Here is a 20,243-nt window from a genome sequence, read left to right as displayed (position 1 = left end):
GCTCAGTGAAGAAATAAATGATGATGTACCTTGTGCATTCAACATTGTGGCACGTTCATCGTATCTGGGCATGCTCATAACTTTCTGCAGCACAGCAGCTGCTGTATGTCTGAGCCTGACCTCGAGAGGAGGGGTGGGCTTGTGGCGATGGACTCAGGAAAGCCAGTTCACTTAGCATTTATGTGCTTCTGTTCCCCCTCTGTAGAATGGGAATAATCCTTCCCTAGGTGGTAGGGTAGTGCAGGGCAAATTCATTAATGTTTGTGAAGGACTCAGACACTATAATGGGAGCCAAGTTTGGTTTTTTTAATACATAAATGCTCTGGAGAAAGGGGTAATCAGCGCCATGGCAAAAATTGCAGCTGAGGCAAAACTGCTCAAGATAGTTAAGTCCAGAGCAGAACTGTGAAGCGCTTCAAAAGGATCTCACAAAACTGGGTGAGTGGGCAACAAAATGGCAGATGAAATTCATTGTTAATAAATGCAAAGTAATGCGTATTGGAAAACATAATCCCAACCATACATACAAAATGATGGGAACTAAATCAGCTATTACCACTCAAGAGAGAGATCTTGGAGTCATTATGGACGTTCTCTGAAAACAGCCACTCAATGGCAGCAGCAGTCAAAAAAGCAAACAGAATGTTAGGAATCATTAAGGAGGGGATAGAGAATAAGACAGAGAATATCTTAATGCTGCTATGTAAATCCATGGTACGCCCACATCTTGAATACTGTGTGCAGATATGGTCACCTTATCTCAAAAAGGGTATATTGGCATTGGAAAAGCTTCAGAAAAGGGCAACAAAAAGGATTAGGGGTTTGGAACGGGTCCCATATGAGGAGAAATTAACAAGGCTAGAAATGTTTCTCTTGGAAAAGAGATGACTAAAGGGGGATATGATGGAGTTCTATAAAATTATGACTCGTGGAGAAAGTGAATAGAGCGTGATTTATTTCTTAACCATAACACAAGAGCTAGGGGTCACCAAATGAAATTAATAGGTTGCAGGTTTGAAACAAACAAAAGGAAGTACTTCTGCACATAACACACAATCAACTTGTGGAACTCCTTGCCAGAGGATGTTGTGAAGGCCAAGACTTTAACAGGGTTCAAAAAAGAGTGAGATAAATTCATGGGGGATAGCTTCTTCACTGTGGGTGCGTCTACACTGCACCATTTTCCTGGATTAACGGTCATTAATCTGGAAAAACAATACTAGCGTCCACACCGCAATTGCGTTATTTTGACAGAAAGTTGAAATAACGGACGGCTTTTTCCGACGGCAGTAAACCTAATTCCACAAGGAACAAGCCCTTTTCCGAAAAAGCTTTTTTGGAAGAGGGCATGTGTAGATATTCCACTGCTGCTATGTCTAAATAGCTCCTCACCAGGACCATTCTAAGTTACTCCTCTCCAGTGCCTCCTGGGGCTCTAAGTCGAGATAGCGCATCCACATTAGGGGAGCCTGCCTCAGACTAATTTTGAGGCTTTCCTGTAGTGTGGATGCTCTATTTCAAAATAAGCTTTTCCAGAAGATATCTTCTGGAAAAGCTTATTCCAAAAGAAGCTTGCAGTGTAGACGTACTCTGTCTGTTAGCCAGGATTGGCAGAAATGGTGTCCCTAGCTTCTTTGTCAGGGCTGGGAATGGGCAACAGGGGAGGGGTCACTTAGTGGTCAATGCCAGGTGCTCCAGAGGGAATGAAGAGAACAGGTAATCGCTGTCAGAAGACAGGATGCTGGGATAAATGGAGCTTTGTTCTGACTCAGTATGGCCATTCTTATGGTTTTTCCTTGCAGTTAGGTTTCTGGTTGAGCTCCCCTCACCAGGAATTGAAAGCCATGATCACATCTATCCTTGGAAGTCACGAACCAAATAATATAGCACCAAAAAAAGTTGTTAATGCGACTGGGTTTCCCTCACTATTCAGACACAGCAGTGACCAAGATGCTGGCCTGGCTAACGGAACATGAAGGAGAGCTACTGTGCCATGCTGTGAAGCAGCACAACATATTTCTCTTGTGGGGTGGACAGGTAGCAGCTTGAGTTATGGTGCCAGATAACACCCAAGAATCACTGAGATCTCCTTGTCATCCCAGGGTATTCTCCCCATTAAGGACCGGTGTATTTCCTTGCTTTCCTATGGCTTTGGCCCTCCTCCTACCAGCCCCATCTCACATGCTGGCCCATTAATGGGGGTAGCAATGAAGTTAATCTCTGAAATTGCTGGGTAGCTCTACTGCTTCCTCCTTTCTTCCAATGCATGACTTTCTGGGCAGGACTGAGCAGCCACTTTCCATTCCTCATCTCCAGGGCACCTTGCAGAAGTTCGTCGATGACCTGTTTGAGACCATTTTCAGCACAGCGCACCGTGGGAGCGCCCTGCCGCTCGCCATCAAGTACATGTTCGACTTCCTGGACGAACAAGCCGATAAACATCAGATCAACGATTATGACGTCAGGCACACCTGGAAGAGTAACTGGTAATTGGGTAGGGCAGGTGCCAGGTGTCGGGAGGGGCATCAGCATTTCCATTTGTCCTGTCCCAGCTAATGAATGCCTCCAGTCTTGTGATGGGAAATCTGGATTTGCCAACCTCAGCCAGGGCAGATCATTGAAAGTGACCTGAGTGAGGAAACATAGGGCCCTGAAGCCTATCTATCTCCCAGTATTTCTTGAGGTAGGTGAGCCCCTTGCTCGCTTTGTTATAACAGTCCCAGCCATGCCACACTTCCCATAAACTTCCCATCCTGAAGTATTAGTGTTCCACGATTGAACTATGGCAGGGCTGTGCAGTTAAATGCCCAGCTCACCTTGAGATTCATGGCCCCCTGCCCTTGCAAACCCCGGGTTGTATTTTCATACCACTTGGCAGCATTTGCAACGTGAATCCCAGCCTGCCGCATAGCCAAGCCTGTCGTGGCAAGGTGATGTAATACCCCACACACATCCTCCCTAGCCTCGTCTGAAGAGCTGACCTTCAGGCTTCCTAATTGCTTCCAGGAGAGGGAGGCAGGTGCCGAGGAGAGCTCAGTGAGCAATGTGATGGGGCTAGCACCTCTCTGTACATAGGCATCGCTTCTCCACAACTCCCCCCTCGCGTGGCATTCTTCTTTTCTGCTGCCTCGCTGATTTCATCTCTCTGATCTCCTCGCCGTTACTGGCAACGAGGACATACGTTCCCATGTCTGGCATTTGTTAAATGGCAGCCAAATTGCTTTTGTATAGTTCAGTAACTGTCAGCAATTAGCAGGGCAGGAAAAGAAACATTTTTAAATGGAGAGACGAGAGTGCGGAAACGCTCGGAACTGATTTATAACTCTGCTTTCTATATTAAAGGAAGGAAGGAAGGAGTTGGTAGGCGGAGGGAGCCCTGTTCCACAGGGCTTGGGATGCAGGCTCCTGCATACTAATGTTACGCTTATCTCTGAGCGCTAATTCAATGCGTGGAGCTGATTTCTTGAGGCTGCTCCCTTCACGGATTGAAATATGTATGTGCATCCAGCACCCTCATTATAAGAGTCACGGGGAGCCCAGCATCTGGTGTCTTAGAAGCATTGTTGATGACGCAGGGAAGCTTAGCGGGGTTTTCAGGAGCTCTATAGCAGGGCTCCATCTCTGAGGACCTTCTAGTGAGAGATGCTACTGAACTGTGGGTGGGATAAGGCTAGATGAGAAGAGTGGTCTGACACCGGCTAGGATTCCCCTCTCATGCTGTAATTCATAAATTCTTTATAAAACTATCTGAGGCCTAGTGTACATTAACCCCCTTGTCGGTCTAATCCACGTGACTTCAGTGACGCAAAAAACCTCGTTGAAGTTGATGTACTTACCGCGGCGTCTCGTGTGTGGTAATGTTGGGGGGGGGCTGCTCTCCCATCAGTGCTGGCTATTCTTCTCCTGGTGAAGTCCAAATGTCGATGGGAGAGTGGTCGGAGATTGATTTATTGCATCTAAGCAGAAGCAATAAATCGACGGCCGGTGGATCAATCGCTGCAGTGTCGATCCCCGGCATAATGGAGACAAGCCCTGAAGTAGCCAGCATTTTCCTCTGATAATAAATGCCTTAGTGACTCCATTGAAGAGCCTAACAATTCTTCCCCTACACAGGGTCCAGGCAGGCTCATGTAAAGTGCCACAAGGGGGGTTAAAAGGATCAGCTGAGGAGGGAAGGAGATTTTGCACAATTTGGCACGAGGTCCAGGCATGGAATGGAGCCCTTTCCCATGGAATGGGAGCAGACAGCTGACCTGATCGCAGAAACTGAGGCAATAGTAGTGCTCGTAGGGGTTAAATGGGACCCCTGCGGTTTTGGTCAATGGTGGATGCTTTAAGAAAGTGCGTGGAGAAAGAGGAGAGGAAGGCCCTCCTTCAGGATTCGGAATGGAGATAATTCACTTGGGAGGGGACAGTTGCACAGGAAAGAAAGGCAGAGTACTGTGATGGCCTTCCTTTAGGATCCCTGAAGACCCCAATATAACTGTGGACTAGCCAGGAACTATTCTTAAGCAAAGTCTCTCCCAGGGCCCTGTTCCACACAGGAGCCCTTGCAATGGTGTAGTTACTTCAGAGGGGTAGGAGATCTGCATGGTGATGCATTAAAAACACCTTCTCTGATATAAATTCCAGGAAGGGACACCCTCCTTAGGCCCTGGATATGAGATTTGTAGATTGTCCCCCACCAATACCCATGCCCCACATATCTACAGTAACCCAAGAGAGGAAAAGCCCTGAAAGCAGAGTGAATGCCTGCATGCATAGGCTTGAGGGGAGTACCTGGGAACCATCTGCCCCTTTCTTAAAAGAATCTGCTAAATTCAGGCTTGTCCAAGAAGCTGATGAGGCCTCTTTGCACTAGCTCCTCACTGGGGCCTTGTTTCCTGCAGTGACCATCTCTCTTCTTTCTTTCCTCAGTCTACCTCTGCGTTTTTGGGTGAATGTGATTAAGAACCCCCAGTTTGTGTTTGACATTCACAAGAACAGTATTACTGATGCCTGCCTATCCGTGGTGGCTCAGACATTCATGGACTCCTGCTCAACTTCTGAGCACAAGCTGGGGAAAGACTCTCCCTCCAACAAACTACTGTATGCCAAGGACATCCCCAACTATAAAAGCTGGGTAGAAAGGTGAGTGACCTCAGCATTGCTTCCTCCTTGCTCTATATACATGATGTCTGTAATATGCGAATGGGGGTTTTGCAGCTCTCATAGTCCACATCGTGCACTGTTACAAGACTTGGCTAGTGCAGTCATTCTCCTGTGTTGTTGTTAATCTTTTGAGTTCGAAGATGACCCTGACATCACTGTTTGGTTTGGTTTCTGTGAACATGTGAATGGCTGATCAGGCCGGTCTGAGTTTTGAACTGTCTGCGGCACACTGAACAAGAGATGCCGCTATGGGTTATTTGATTAACAGCAGACATGCTGCTGTCATCAGATTTATGTTGCTGGCACTTTTCTGCCCCAGTAGTTCTCCTCTGTTCAGACGCTGTAGTTCCAGAATGGATGAGGCTTTGCCAGGTGGAACGATCGTGAGTGAGATTTTCCCAAATCTCTAGGTCAGTGTTGAAATGCAACAAGGATAACTTGAGGGAGTCTTTGAAAGTTTTTTTTGCCCTCCCTGAGAGCGCTTTCCCTCCTTTAGCTTGCCTTAAAAACCTTCTCTTGGAGTTGCTTATCTGACTTTCTGGGGATGTGGCCTGCCCATCTCATCTGTGGTTTCATCAGCATATGGGTGCTTGGAATACCTGCTTGTACGAGAACCTCAGTATCTGGAACCTTGTCTTGCATCTTATTTTCATCAGTATCCTCAGATAGCTCGTGTGAAATTGGTTCAGCTTCAGAGCATGGCACTGTCCACACACTGTCCATGTTTTCCATGCATACATCAAAGCTGGCAATACGATGGCTTTGTAGACTGTCAGTTTTGTTTGTTGACGGATGTCTCTGCACTCCCATGCATTTGTGTTGGTATCATCGCCATGTGAACTGCATGGGGCGGTGTACTGCCAAAGTAGGCAAACGTGTCCACTTCTCGCAGGGATTGACCATTCAATGGGATAACAAGCTTTATGTGAGGCTTTCCTGGTGTAGGCTGGCGCAACACTTTTGTCATCTTGATGTGGATTGTGAGACACTGAAGAGAAGTAGTCCATCCTCTCCTATGTGCCAGACTCACATTCACATTTGGCATTCAGGGAGCAGGCCTCAGCAAACAGCCTACAAACCTCTGCCTTCATCTTTGCCTGTAGCCTCCTCAGATTGAAGAGCTTGCCATTGGTCAAGTATCTGATGCCAGTCCTGGTATCACAGTCATGAAAGGCATCTGTAAGCATGACCGAGAACATCATATTGAAGAGGGCTTGGTGAATGCTGTGGTTTTTCTTTAGAGATTCCATTGCAACAGAGAGTCTTACTGTTTGCTGAAAGGTGGTCTTTGGGATGTGGAAAGTTCAGGACTCCAGGGGCATCTGCCTGCTAATGGAGCCTGTGAGAGGGTCCGTCCCCCTACCCTGGGGGCCCCCTTTCTTCTCGGTCCTTGTCTCAGACCTCCCGACCGCGCTCCCTCAGTCAGCATGGCCGGGAACGCTTTTTGCATGATCATCCCGCTTGGGAGTTGAGGGGGACCTGGGCCCACCCCCTCTCCAGGCCCCAGCCCAGGGCCCTAAGGTGGGGGTGCTCCTTCAGGATGCCACCCACCTGGCTGACGGGGCTAACCACCTAAACGCATCAGGCCGCAAGTGGTTCTCCGTCCGCCCGCCCTGGGCTACTTCCTCACCCTCGAGCATCCTGGCTTCTCCTTCACCCTTCTGCTCTTTTGTCCTCAGTCCTTCCTCCACGATCCCTGCCTCCCCCCCCCCTTTGTCCTCCTCATCTTCCCTTTTTACAGCTGCCGCTCCTCCCCCTGCGCCTGTGCCGGAGTCCGGGGACCGTTTCCCTTCCCCGTCCCCAGTGTCCTTGCCTGACCTGCCTCCCATTGCGCCTGCGTCGGCATTGCGGCGCCTGCGCAGCCCGGGGTCAGGCTGCCGCTCGCCAGCTCTGCTCCGGCCGCCGGCTTTGCTCTTGCCACGGCTGAGGGCGGGAGCAACTCGCCCCTGTCCATGCGGAGGTCTAATAGTGAGGACACGTTCCATTCCACGACCTCGTCACACAGCCCCTTAGTGCTTTGTTTGGGGCTTGGCATTTGGAGGAAGCCAGTCTGTTTTAAGATTGCCTAATGTTTTCCATGGTAAAAGATTCTTGTGATTTTTGTCAACCGTATCACCTCCGTTGTTTGCAGCAGTCCTTTGAAATTCATCAAGGAGAAAGCCCCTGGGCTAGAGAAGTGCTTGTTCTTTATTCCATGAAAATCCATTCCAGTTTTTCTGAGATACAAATTGTTGAAAACTGGCATTTCTCTTCTCTCAGGTGTGCTCCAGGAGGGTGTCAGAGTTGACAGCTCTAACACCTGAGCCCTCATACACTGTCTTCCATAAAGAAAAGGTGTAGCTCAGATTGCATCCGGCATATCTGCTCAAAGTAGTGTCCCAGTTTCACCTGGAACAAGATATCTTTCTGCTGGTCTTTTATCCACATCCGCATAGGAATGTGCACCAGCAGAGGCTGCATCCTCTAGATGTCCACAGTGTGCTCGTCGTCCTCACTGAGCAACCACGGACATTCAGGAAGTCAGCCCAACTCTGTCTCTGTAGCTGATTGACTGAAGAGTTTCCCAGTCTTACAACAGCTTGTTTTGTATTGGCTCACAGACGGCATCCATACCTGTTATGAGCTAGCCAGGCTCCCTCCCCTGGTGATCGTGGCCCAGTTGACAAGGGCTCATACTTCTTTAACTACTTTCTTCACCCAAGTACTGATCCAGGAGATCTGCAGGGCAGCAATCTAGTCCCTGTAGCACAAGTTTGCTGCTCATTACGGTATCAACCTGCAAGGCAGAGGCGATGCAGCTGTTGGCAGTGTGGTCCTCCAGTCAACGATTCCTTAACTCCCACTCCACCTCGGCAAGCGCTGGGAGAAGAAAAGATGGTTACTCACTAGGGATGCTAAAATACATGTATTTAGGTAAATGTGTAACCGCTGAAAATTTCAGCAGTTGCATGTTTACGTGTGTGGGAGGGGGAGGTGGCTCCTCAGGAGTCGGAGGTTGTGGGGAGCTTGCTTAAAAGTTGGCTCCCCATGTGCACCAGCTCCCATTTGCCCCTGCTGCCTATGATACAGAGTCAGTGGGAGAAGGGAGAGGAGAAGGCTGCATGTAACTATTGACAGTTAACTGAGGAGACCAGACTCATTGGTTAAGCATGTGCACGTTTACACTTTAACACCCCCATTATTCACCATTTCGTAACTCTTGTTCCTCGCGGTGCATTGTTCACGTCCATTTCAGTACCCACCCTCCTTCCCCTCTGTCGGAGTTGCCAGCAAGTATGAACTGATGGAGGGGTCAGGGCTTCAGGGTGATATGTTGAGCACCATGAAGGCGCCACTCCAGGAGGCTCCACATGGGGACTGAAAAGGGAAAAATGTTGCGATGTCCGTTCACGCAGTGTGCACATGCCTGAGCGGAATGGAAGTGAACAACACAACTCGAAGAACAGCAGTTTGGAGAAAGTGAGTGTTGTCTTTTATTTAGGTTGCAAAAATGAACACTCAAAAGTTAGGATATACCCGATTTAAAGTTGCCTGTGAAACCTTAAATCAGCGTTCCTGTGCGTATGCATAAGGATACAGTCAATAACTACATGATCCCATACTCTTTTCCCCTTAGAACCACTGTGCTATTCGGTGCTCAGGGAGGCTGCGCAAAGGATCAAATTAAAGTTATACAGACGACTATAAATCTAGCATTTCCTAACTTTTGAATCCTTGATTTTGCAGCCTAAATATTTTTGAAATGTTTTTCTGTATTGTATCGCTCCATAGGGGCATGCATAGTGCTTTGCAGGCAAATTAAAAGACAAGGTTCCTGCCTGGAGGGTATTAGAACCTCAGTGTAGCTGAAAACACAAGAGAAATGCAGGCAGCTGCAGCAGATAGGAAGAGGTCGGGACTGCCCTGTGGGGAGCCTGTTCTCTCCTCTGTGGTGGGACTTTGCTCTGTAGCTGCTATTTTAATTTGGAGGGATTATCCTTGCAGAGCACTGCAGAAGGAAGAGTTTGAAAGCAGGCAGAGCGTTTGACTGAACCTGGCAGTCCCAATGGAAGATCTGTCTATTATCTCCATCATCATGATATCCAGGCAAAAAAAAGGGCAGTTTGCCAGTTGGCTACTCCAGGGAAGAAACAGAGTTAAAAGGGAGAGCACACAGAAGTGAGGGGAGGAGAGAGACACACTTGGTTTTGCTTCCAGGTGGCTGCATCCTGAGTCACTGCTGTGCAAGATGCAGTCTCTCAGCTCGTAGGCATTGAGCAGGAATGATAGCAATCCATGGGCTGTCAGTCCATTAGAGATGTCAGTATGTGCACAGAAACTAATTGTGGCTCCTCACCTCCTGCATATGTCTCAATCCAGAAAGGGTTCTCTGCTCCCTTTTGGCTGGATATCTGGTACTGCTGCCCTGAATGCCCTCATCTGCCGTGGGAGCCCCCATGTCATGCTCTCACCTCCCATAGAGTCCCACTTCCCATCAAGGGCAGTTCAGACAGCGTGATCCAGGTAGCTGGATTCCCAGGCAAACATGATCTTACGGCGCATCCTGTAGGCGCTTGGTGTGATTTCAGTGGCCACTGATTTAGAAGATGGCTAGAAACAGTGAGGCCCAAGGCCTGGTCCTTCTGCCCACATGTTCCCTGAAGTGGATGGAAGGTGTTTTCTATCCCGGAAGGAAGAATCTGAATGGAAACAGATGAGAACCCACGTCTGATGTCCTCAGCTGCACAGTGGGTCCCTTGGGGGCTGCTGTAGTCGGCAAATCTGTGCTCAAACTTTTTCCACTGCTGCTTATAGGGTAAGTAGGCAGACTCTCCAGCTCTGTCAGCATGCACAAAGTTTCCGTCCTCCCCACCCCACATACAGCTGGAACCCCTGCTGGGGACTGCCTTGTATAAGCATCTTAACAGGAGCTCTTGGCTGCTCTCAGTACTATAGGATAGACCGGGCTCATGTTCATCTCCTGGAGGTGTTACGCTGCCATCTGCTCCCACCCAAATGTCTGAGTCAGCATTGTTCCACCTCAGTGAGATTGGATTCATCTAATGCTGCTACTGCTAATAATCACTGTGCCAGACTGTTGACTTTGAATTGCATTGGCTTTCATTTCCCTGGGGTCACGAGAGGTAAAGCAAGTGGGGGTGGGGCTTTCAGTCAGGATTCACAGATATTTGGAGGCCTGATGGTTGTGGGTTTTGCAGGAGCAGTCCATGAAGGTATTAAGAACCTGCTGGCCAAAGGGACCTACGTCTGCCCTCAGAGTCTGCCACTTTACTTCCCGCATAATTTGAGTCCGTACATTTGATCATTTTGCCCGAAAATGTTTTCAAAATAACTTTAGGAAAACGAAGATTAGCATGTTCCTCTAGAGCGATGTACAAAGGCAGCCATCCTGGGCACCGGGCCTGGTGGAATTCTGTTCTGCGAGTGACTGAGCTACTCCCCAGGAATGCTCACTTTAGTCTGGGTGGCCTTGCTTTTACCTCCGGAAGTGATGTACCTGGGCATCCCTTGCGTGTGCTGGGAGCCTCTGCCATTGAGGGCAGCACAGGAGAGGCTTGACTGGCTTCCACAGCACATCCTGCCCCTGTGGATGACGTGAATAGGGGAGACTGCTAAGCACGTCAGATGCAGCTGGAATAATGCACCTGCTGGGTGCCATGGCTTTGAATCTCCTTGGGTGCAATTTATGGAGTTGCTTGAATTTGCTGAGCATACCAATGAGCCACCTAGTCCCGTATCCCCCTCTCTTGCCCTACCCAGACACACCAGTGGGCCATGTAGAAGTGGGTGAAACTATTGATCCATAAGCCAAGTATTCCATCACCTATCAGACCTCATTGGTCCACTGGTCCATTTAGGCCTGCTTCCTTTCTCCAGCAATAACTTCAGTGGCCTTCTAGGTGACCTGCCCCATCATGCTTCTGGCTAACAATGAGTGCTGTTTGGGAACAGGTGATGTGTGATGCCATGGAGCATTTGTCAGGGTGAAGTCACATTTTCTGTTGTTGATTCTGGGAAAGCAGGGTTGTCAGCCTTAGGGTCATGACCCCATGGTGGCTCATTAAGCTGCTTTTCTGATGTTTCTCACCTTTTCTGCAGAATCTGTTTTCACTAAAAACCTCAAACGGTTTCTCACCTTCCTGTGGTGCAGTAACCTTTCCAAGCACAGCTAGCTGCAGTCATAAGTACTACTGACCGAGGAAGGTGCAATTCATGAAATGTTCTGCATGGAGGTGTACACTACAGATGTGGATGTGAAACTATCACAAGTGTATGCACTGACTGTGAAATGTCATCTTTGGCTTCCTGTGACATAGTACCTTAACAGGAACCATTGCAACAACAAAGTGCTATATGTGGTAGCCCTGGGGCAGGGGTTGACTGGAATAGCAGAAAGGATTCTGGGATATCAGTAGAGCCCTGCAAATTTGCAGATATCTGCTTTAATATCCCCAGGTAGCCACATCCAGGAATGTGGGTGTAGATATCTGCAGCTCATTTTTGCGAATCATAGAATCACAGAGCTGGAAGAGACCTCAGAAGGTCATCAAGTCCAGCCTCCTGCCCAAGGCAGGGCCAATCCCAACTAAATCAACCCAGCCAGGGCTTTGTCAAGCCGAGACTTAAAAACTTCAAGGGATGGAGATTCCACCACCGCCCTAGGTAACCCATTCCAGTGCTTCACCACCCTCCTAGTGAAATAGTTTTTCCTAATATCCAATCTAGACCTCCCTCACTGTAACTTGAGACCATTGCTCCTTGTTCTGCCATCTGTCATTACTGAGAACAGCCTTTCTCCTGCCTCTGTGGAACCTCCCTTCAGGAATTTGAAGGCTGCTATCAAATCCCCCCTCACTTTTCTCTTATGCAGACTAAACAAACCCAAATCCCTCAGTCTCTCCTCAGGTCATGCGCTCCATCCCTCTAATTATTTTGGTCGCCCTCTGCTGGACCTTCTCCAATGCGTCCACATCCTTTCTATAGTGTGGGGCCCAGAACTGGACACAGTACTCCAGATGTGGCCTCACCAGATCCGAATTAAGGGGAATTATCACTTCTCTAGATCTGCTGGCAATGCTCCTCCTAATACACCCTAACATGCCATTCGCCTTCTTGGCTACAAGGGCACACTGTTGATTCATATCCAGCTTCTCATTCACTGTAATCTCCAGGTCCTTTTCTGCAGAACTACTACTTAGCCATTCGGTCCCCAGCCTGTAACAACGCTTGGGATTCTTCCGTCCCAAGTGCAGGACTCTACACTTGTCCTTGTTGACCGGGATGCAAATGTGGATGCAAATATCAATTTTGTATCCATGCAGAGCTCTAGATATTGGGTGTGGAGGCAGAAGAGGGTAGTTTGGGGTGGAAGGGGGTAGTGGATGGTTTGAGGATGGCAAGTGGAAAATCACAGAGAACCCCTGAGTTTAACTATCCCAACTGCTTCAGTATAATAAGAAGTTAATTTTTCGGGGGAAGGGGGGTAGTGTGATTTACTCAGCAGAGCACGGGAACGGACCCTAGGGGATCCAGGTTCCATTTCCTGCTCTGCCACTTGACAGCTGGGTGTCTTATCCCTTCCCCTCTCTGTGCCTCAGTCACCCAAGCTATAAAATGGGGATCCTGATACTGACCTCCTTTGTAAAGCATTGTGAGCGCTATTGCTGAAAAGCACTGAATAGGACTTTTACTGTGAAACCAAAGGCTCCTTGTATTCACCTTTCAGTCTGCCTACAGGCTGCTCTCAGAAGGAGCCCCGTGGGAGCCTGCCCCTTCCCCTTTCTACCTCTCCCTGGTTCAGACATGCTGTTCTGTTTCTCCTACCTCCTGTAGATATTATGCAGATATTGCTAAAATGCCAGCAATCAGTGACCAGGACATGAGTGCGTACCTGGCGGAGCAGTCCCGGTTACACCTGAGCCAGTTCAACAGCATGAGTGCGCTGCACGAGATCTACTCATACATCACCAAGTACAAGGATGAGGTAAGTCAATGGTGGGGGGAGGGGGAGCTGAGACATCTTGTTTTCAAGCAAGTCCCCTCCCCCCACCCACCCAGTTTCGGCTTTCCCTCTCTTGCTGCCCAGAAAAATTATCTTACAGGAAATAGAGAGGGGGAAATATTGCTGTTGTGGCAGGATTCATCTCACTTCTAGAAGCATAACTGGATCGATAACAGGCTGCCCAGTGAAAGTGCCTAATAAAGTAGCCCCGGGTGTAATAAAGTTACCTGTCCCATGTTGTGTGTATGACTAGCAGCCAGTTATGGAAAGTTACCAGGCACTAATACACTTTATGACCTCCACACACATGGATTCACACCCACCCTAGGTGAATGTGATGCTGGTGGAAGTGACAGAAGGAGCTGAGGGCAGAGAGTAGAACCAGGCACAGTGAACATTAGAATGGCCATAATGGCTCAGACCAAAAGTCCATCTAGCCCAGTATCTCTGCTGATAGTGGCCAATGCCAGATGCCCCAGAAGGAGGGAACACAACAGGGAATCCTCACATGATCCCTCTCCTCTCATCCATTTCCAGGCAAACAGAGGCTAGGGACACCATTCCTACCCATCCTGGCTAATAGCCATTGATGGACCTAACCTCCATGAGCTTATCTAGCTCTTTTTTGAACCCTGTTAAAGTCCTGGTCTTCATAACCTCCTCTGGCAAAAGAGATGATGCTCAAGTTTTTCCTCAGTTCTCCTCTTCACTCCTGACTCTGTTTACTCTAGAGGTGACCAGCAGCTCTTTATGCTATTCTTATTATAAGCCTTCGTCAGTCAGCTCTTATTATTACCCCTCCATCCCAACCTACAGCAGCTCCTCAGTCCTGGGCCTTTCCTGAGCATTGTTCCGATAAGGGTGTGGTTTTGTACCCATATTTCCTCTGGCAAGTAGCATGGGAAACTGCCAAACTCCTTTCTGATGTGAAGGAAGGCAGGATTTGCCTTCCGGTCGGCCTCACCACTTTCCCTCCCTCTTCCCCACCTGCTCTAAACAAACCCATAGCACCATACAACCCCATGAAGATACTCGGGTGACCTTGCTCATAATTCCAGGGGGCATTTGAAGGGATGAGCTGACCATGCCAATAGGCATCCTCTTGAATATTAATAAGAGTGGTTAAAAGCCCATCTGTGTAAATTGTACAAGTTAACTTCATAAAGCACCATTCAAACATACTTGCAATACTTTATTAAAGCAATAAAATATATAACTCTTGTATATATATATATATAAACATAACCTAGATTTTATTGTCCCAATAAAGCAGAGTGAAAACTTATGTTTGAGTAGTGGTTTATTTAGATAATAAAAAGCCTTTGCTCCTGGCTGTAGCGTTGTCTCCTGAGAGAGACAGGGACGTGTCTAAGCCATGAAGGAGCCAGGGAGAGGTGAGGACCATCAGTAGACAGGAATATTGAAGAAAGAGACAAAAAGGAGGATTGGATGACTCAGTAGAATTTGTATTAGTGTATGGAGCCTTTCTCTGTGAGCTCGCTGGACTTGACTCTCAGCCGCAACCAAACGTCTCTCCACCCAACAGGCTGTGTGGGTACCTTTGTGAAATGGAGTTGGCAGTTCTCGGTCCACTTCCTAGTAGAAAAGTGTCCAGCTCACTGAACCGATTTGCCCCATTAGCACTAAGGGTAGAAACCAAGGGCTCTATGGGGCAGGGAGAGTGCCTTTATACATGGCCCCCCGGGGCATGAGGGTGGGGCTTGGGGATACTTTGATGCTCCCCATTCTGTGCCTCAGTCTAGTCTCTGTGAAGCTGTTATTCAGCGCCTCTTGCCAGCACGCACTTAGACACATTTAAAGGGTTAGTATTAGACAAATGATAGGCTCAGAGGCCAAGCGGGATCAGGGCCACAGGGTTTGGGGATCTCTTAATGATGAGTTTTGGTAGCCCTGCATGACAGCGTTGTGTGGCTAGGGTTTTCATAGTGTATACAACCACCATGCATTTACTGTACAGGGTAGGACTGAAGGATAACGGACAGCAGAGGAGTAGGGAGGAGAGAAACACCCAGAAAAACACCTTCTTAGCACAAATTAGAAACCCCTCGAAAGCTCCAGTTTAGCTCAAATGACATTGACTTCAAGAGGAGAGCCTCGCTCCAAGCCCAGATAGAGATAGACAATGGGGGAAGAGAGAAGCCAGGCACGATGGAGATGGGGGTGCTGTGAAATGTATATTTCTTTGTCAGCGTGGGTTACAGTCTGGGGTACCACACAAAAGTAAGAAGTCTGCCAGCCTGAAGTACGATTGACAACAAAACTCGTCCAGTGACTGGTGGCCTCTTGCTCAGGGAACAGCCTCGGCTGGAAAAGCCAAAGCGGGGCGGCGGGACAAGGTCGAGGCTCGCTGGCAGAGCAGAAAGGATCAGCAAGGGTTGCTATCGGTTAGATTTAGGAGCAGTAGCAGAGGTGGGTAGGGAGAGCCCAATTTTGGGATGTCAGGGTGTGTTGCCAGTAAGAGCTGTTACACATTGGCATAGCTGGGGGTGGCCTGGGTTGAAATACCTTAGCAGAGGTGTAAGGGGCAGCATTTCATAACACCTACCTGCCCTGTACCTGAGTCTTCGGCCTCCCCCTTTCAGCAGCACCAGAAGTTACCTAGGCCTCAAAAATCAACCCCAACCAGCCACTGTGTGAGGGTTGTTGGCAAGGGGCGAGGAGAGAGTGATATTAACGAGCTGCTCTTTGAAGATGCAGAGTGAGTAGCCATCCTGTGCTCTTGCCAGTTTACTGCAGTCTGTCATCTGTTGAATGTGCCCCCATAGCCCACTCTGAAGGCACCACTTGTGTGTTCTCAGCTCTCAGGAACTTCTTTTATTATTTGTAATGGGATTAATAAATCGCAGCTGTTCCCTTTGTTTGTTTTCATTCATTAAGCACAATTACATGCAGCCCGATTGCACCCTCTTTGATGCAAAATGGGAGAGAATCCGTTTTCCTGTTGCTCAGTGCAGTAATATGCTGTCATTGGCTGTGAATGAAAATCATAATTAATTTTCATTTGGGTACTTGCATCTTCATAATCACTGGTCCTAGTTCCTTATTGCAGGTGACAGGCATGTATCTCTCTTTCTTCTCTGCATGGATTTCTTTTTGCTGTGTTGTTTCCATAAGGACAACAAGATAACACATAATCGCATATGTAGAAGGCAGGTTGTGAATCCTTCAGCATGCTTAAAACTTCAGTGATACATTGTTCTTTTATCTGGAGAGCAGCGGTGAGGTGGGAAAGGGGGACTAGGCTCAAAGTCATATTCTCTGTCTGATACTGTCCAAGTCTGATTCACATGCCTTTAAGTTATGTGCTTTTTGACTGCCAGATGAATATTTTGTGGGGGTTGGGTATGAGGTGCATTGGTGCCATCTAGAGGCTGGTCTGGTTAACGAAAGAGACATGTCTCCATTGAGAGTATTGAGTATGCAACTGGATAAGACCGTGAGCCCATCAAGTCTTGTAGTCAGCTTCCAATTTTAGCCTATAGCTGATGCGTCAGAGGAAAGCAAATAACTCCCCTCTAATATTCCTGGCTAATTGTGACATACACTAAGGGAAATTGCTTCACGAGGGCCACGAGTGGTCAGCTGGCACCCTGATCCTGGAGTTGAACTGCAAACGGTGCTTCAGGTGGCTATGAAACGAAGCAGCCCCTTCTAAAGTCCAGCTTCAAGATTTGTCTTGCTGGGATGGGCGAGCCCAGCATTTGAATCAGGCTGGAAATAGTCAGAAAGTTACATCCCCTCCCCAAATGCCCACTTCGTACCACATGCTTTCAGCTTTGGTTTTGGATGTGAGGGAGGCTGCATGTCCTCTCAAGGACAAAAATTCAAAGAGCACAGTAAAAATCCAGTTCTCATCCCATAATCCAGGGACAAGAGGTCACTAGCCCAAATTAATGGGCACCCAGGGCCCATGGCAGGATTTGGAAGGGTGCCGGAGGAGCCTTTAATGACTCTCAGTAACTTTTGTGGCTATATCCCCACAGGACAGAAGTGAATCTTGGGGTATGTCTACACTACAAAGTTAATTAGAAATAACAGCAGTTATTTTGAATTAACTTTAATAGCGTCTACACAGGCAAACCACTATCTCGAAATAAATTTGAAATAGTGGAGCCCTTATTTTGATTTTGGTAAACCTCATTCCATGAGGAGTAACACCAAATTTGAAATAGCTATTTCGAATTAAGAGCTGTGTAGACACTTAATTCGAAATAGGGGGCCTCCAGCCCTTCCCAGGGAGCCCTGGTGGCCACTCTGGGCACAACCAGGAAAACTTACTCTCCTCTCCCCCAACCCCGGAGACATTAAAGGGGTAGACCCTGGCCACAGTGCCTGTGTCAGCTCCAAGCCTGCCAGCCCAGAGCCAGCCGTGGCCACCGGGGCCTCTGACCCAGTAGCCCCAAAACAGGAGCCAGCAAGCCACTGGATCCAGCCCTCCACCGCTCCCCAGGAGCAGTCTGCCAGCTCCCAGGAGCCTGACGGGGCTGGAGAAGGCGGGCACCTTCCTGGTCCCGGGTAGAGATCATGGACCTTATTCAGGTTGGGGGGGGATGCCCCCAACGTCCATGATCTCCGCACTAGATGGAGGAATGCGGCTGTATATGGCAGGATAGCTGCCAGCCTGGCCACCAAAGGCTACGTACGAACCCAGGAGCAGGTTAGCATGAAAATCAGGTTGGTCCGGCGAGACACCCAACCCTGAGCTTCCCCTTCCCCTTCTTCCCCTTGCTTCCCCCTTCCAGCTCTCTCCTCCCAGGTTTCCTCCTCCCTTCTTCCACCCTCTCTCCTCCCCTCTCCCACCTCCTTTTCCCAGTCTCCCCAGAGGTTCATCCCCCCCCCCCCCAGTTTTGTTCAATAAACCAGTTTCAATTTTTGAACATACGTGTCTTTTATTTGACATCAGGAAGGGGGGCTAGGGAGGGGTAAGTGGAAGTATGTGAGGGAGGAATGGGGAGGCTCTGAGGGCTTCTCGGAGTGGACGCTCTCCCTCAGGGCCTCCTGGAATCTGACAGCCCCCCGATGGACCCCCTGGATGGCAGCCTGCAGCAAGTGCAGTTGGGCTGATTGCAACGACCCCACGAGTCACACCGGTGTGCCCAGGGGCAGCTCTGGCTCCATGTGGCCGAGTGCTGTGGTGTCCCGAGTGTGAGCAATCAGGGCACTCCCAAGTCAGTACTGCTTTGCTGTCACTCATCGAGGTAGACAAGCAAACAGAGAACCCTGAGAACTGTCTGTCTGGGGTGGGGTAGGGTCCCTTTAAGCACGGAGCTCAGTTAGCCTCAGGCAGCAGCCCCACACACTAAGTCCTAACCTGATGCCCTGCTGGCACTGGTTCCGGCCAGCCTTACCTTCGATTCAGGGTCCACTCAGTGTGGACGCGCTGTTTCGAAATAGCAAAACGCTATTTCGAAATAGTTTTTGTGTATAGATGCATTATTTCGAATTAGCTTAATTTGAATTAAGTTAATTTGAAATAGTGCTGTAGTGTAGATATACCCATGGGGAGGAATTGTTCTCCTCATGCTTGCAGTGTCTGAGCCTGGATCCGATCCTGGCAGTCTTTGAGCACCCTTAGTTCACACTGAAGTTGAGTATTCGGCCTCTTGCAGGATTGAGCCCTTGGTTAGGTGCCCAGCAGGAGGTGTAATTTTATCCTTAGCTGAAGAGTCAGCAGTAGGCCATTGCCCAGGGCTGGCTGCTAGGCCAGACTGACTGGCCTCACCTGCACTGCACTGAGAGTCCCCTGTGAGACCCTGAGTCTCCCAGCACCCAGCAGTGACCAAGCCGCAGCACTGTATGTCCTCCACAGCACGTCCTGTGCGCTCAGTGCTGGAAACCCGCAGGGCGCTGCAGTGACTTTTAATCAAAGAGCGTTGATGTCCCTATTAGGGAGTCACCTGTAGGGCTTGGGACAGACTTTTGCCTGCCTCCTAGTAAGTCTGTTAATTATACAACAGTTTGTTTCCAATTATGCAGCCAATGAAATGGTTAATCAAATCCCCTTTGACGGATGCCTTGACATTTAATTGCAAAAAATGTGCTCTCCTGACAGACTTACCTGGGGAGACAGGATTTCTGTCAAGTTTGTTTTTAAATCAGCTCTTCTGTGTCGGGTGGCACAATGTTATCTAGCTGGGACTCAGTGCTTCAGACTCCTGGGTGACGGGTAGACAGGCTTTTCCCCCGCTTTTACGCATCCCTTATCTCTCCCTTACCAATCCAACTCTGCCTTCAACACCCTGTGCCTTTATTAATGCCCCTGTTCATGTAAACACCAGAGAAGTGTGCTCCTCCCATCCTCTGATGTGTCACCAAAACACAAGCTTGTTCAGAGAAATGGGATGCCCCTGGAGAAACGCCAATCGGACGTTTCCAGTGTTGTGAGGACTTCTCCTGTACAGCAGTGCAGCCTCCCACTGAGTGAGGCAGATTGTGCTGAAGCTGTGGGCCCGAATGTCTCCCCCCAGAGCCAAGTCTGCTGAGCCTTTCCTCACAAGAGCTGTCACTGGCAGAAATGCAGCTGAACACACTCTCTATCCAGGGAGCTTGCAGCAGAGAAGCATTGAGTTTGGAGAAGTGCCCCACTGTATGGCAGCACCTTGCACCCTGAGCTGGGTCCGCTTTTGAAAGGTTTCCAGCGTTTCTGACCTAGTGGCAGCCTGGAAATAGCAGCAGGACAATAGCCCTTGGGTATTAGGGTAGGGTAGCCCTGTCTCCTCTCCAGGCTGGGTCCTGCACATGCAGCTGCCATGAAAAATAAAGGCAGGTAAAATGTTACTGGAAGGCTATTGAAGCTGAAGGTGGAGTGGCAAACCCCACCCAGTGCTACTGTTTCCTCAGGACTCAGTTCCCTTGACCCCTGTCACTTTTGTTCATACCTTACCTGAGGCTTGTGCAGAACACTGGGGAGCCAGACAAGGCCCTGCCTGGTCAGATCACAAGCTCTTCAGTGCCAGACCTTATGTCTCCCCACATGTTTGCACCATGCAACAGGCCCCTGATCCTGACCATGGCATACAGCTGCTACTGCAGCACAAACGGTACTGGTTCCTTTGGAGATTTGGGTGAC

The 20,243-nt window shown here is 48.9% G+C and overlaps 1 protein-coding gene across 7 annotated transcripts in view; it reads left to right on the top strand.

The window, feature by feature from the left end:
* The window catches only part of PLXNA1 (plexin A1), a 356,246-nt gene that overhangs the window by 329,584 nt on the left and 6,419 nt on the right, over window positions 1–20,243 (top strand). For all 7 annotated transcript variants that reach the window (XM_075938786.1, XM_075938783.1, XM_075938782.1 and 4 more), the window contains 3 exons: window positions 2,317–2,486; window positions 4,918–5,130; window positions 12,985–13,135. In XM_075938786.1, coding sequence (XP_075794901.1) covers window positions 2,317–2,486; window positions 4,918–5,130; window positions 12,985–13,135 — 534 coding nt within the window. The remainder of the gene's footprint in view (window positions 1–2,316; window positions 2,487–4,917; window positions 5,131–12,984; window positions 13,136–20,243) is intronic.

Source organism: Pelodiscus sinensis, chromosome 11, assembly GCF_049634645.1.
Source record: "Pelodiscus sinensis isolate JC-2024 chromosome 11, ASM4963464v1, whole genome shotgun sequence".
Classification (NCBI taxonomy): domain Eukaryota; kingdom Metazoa; phylum Chordata; order Testudines; family Trionychidae; genus Pelodiscus; species Pelodiscus sinensis.
Note: the sequence above shows the minus strand (reverse complement) of the source record. Positions and strands in the feature narration are given on the sequence as shown.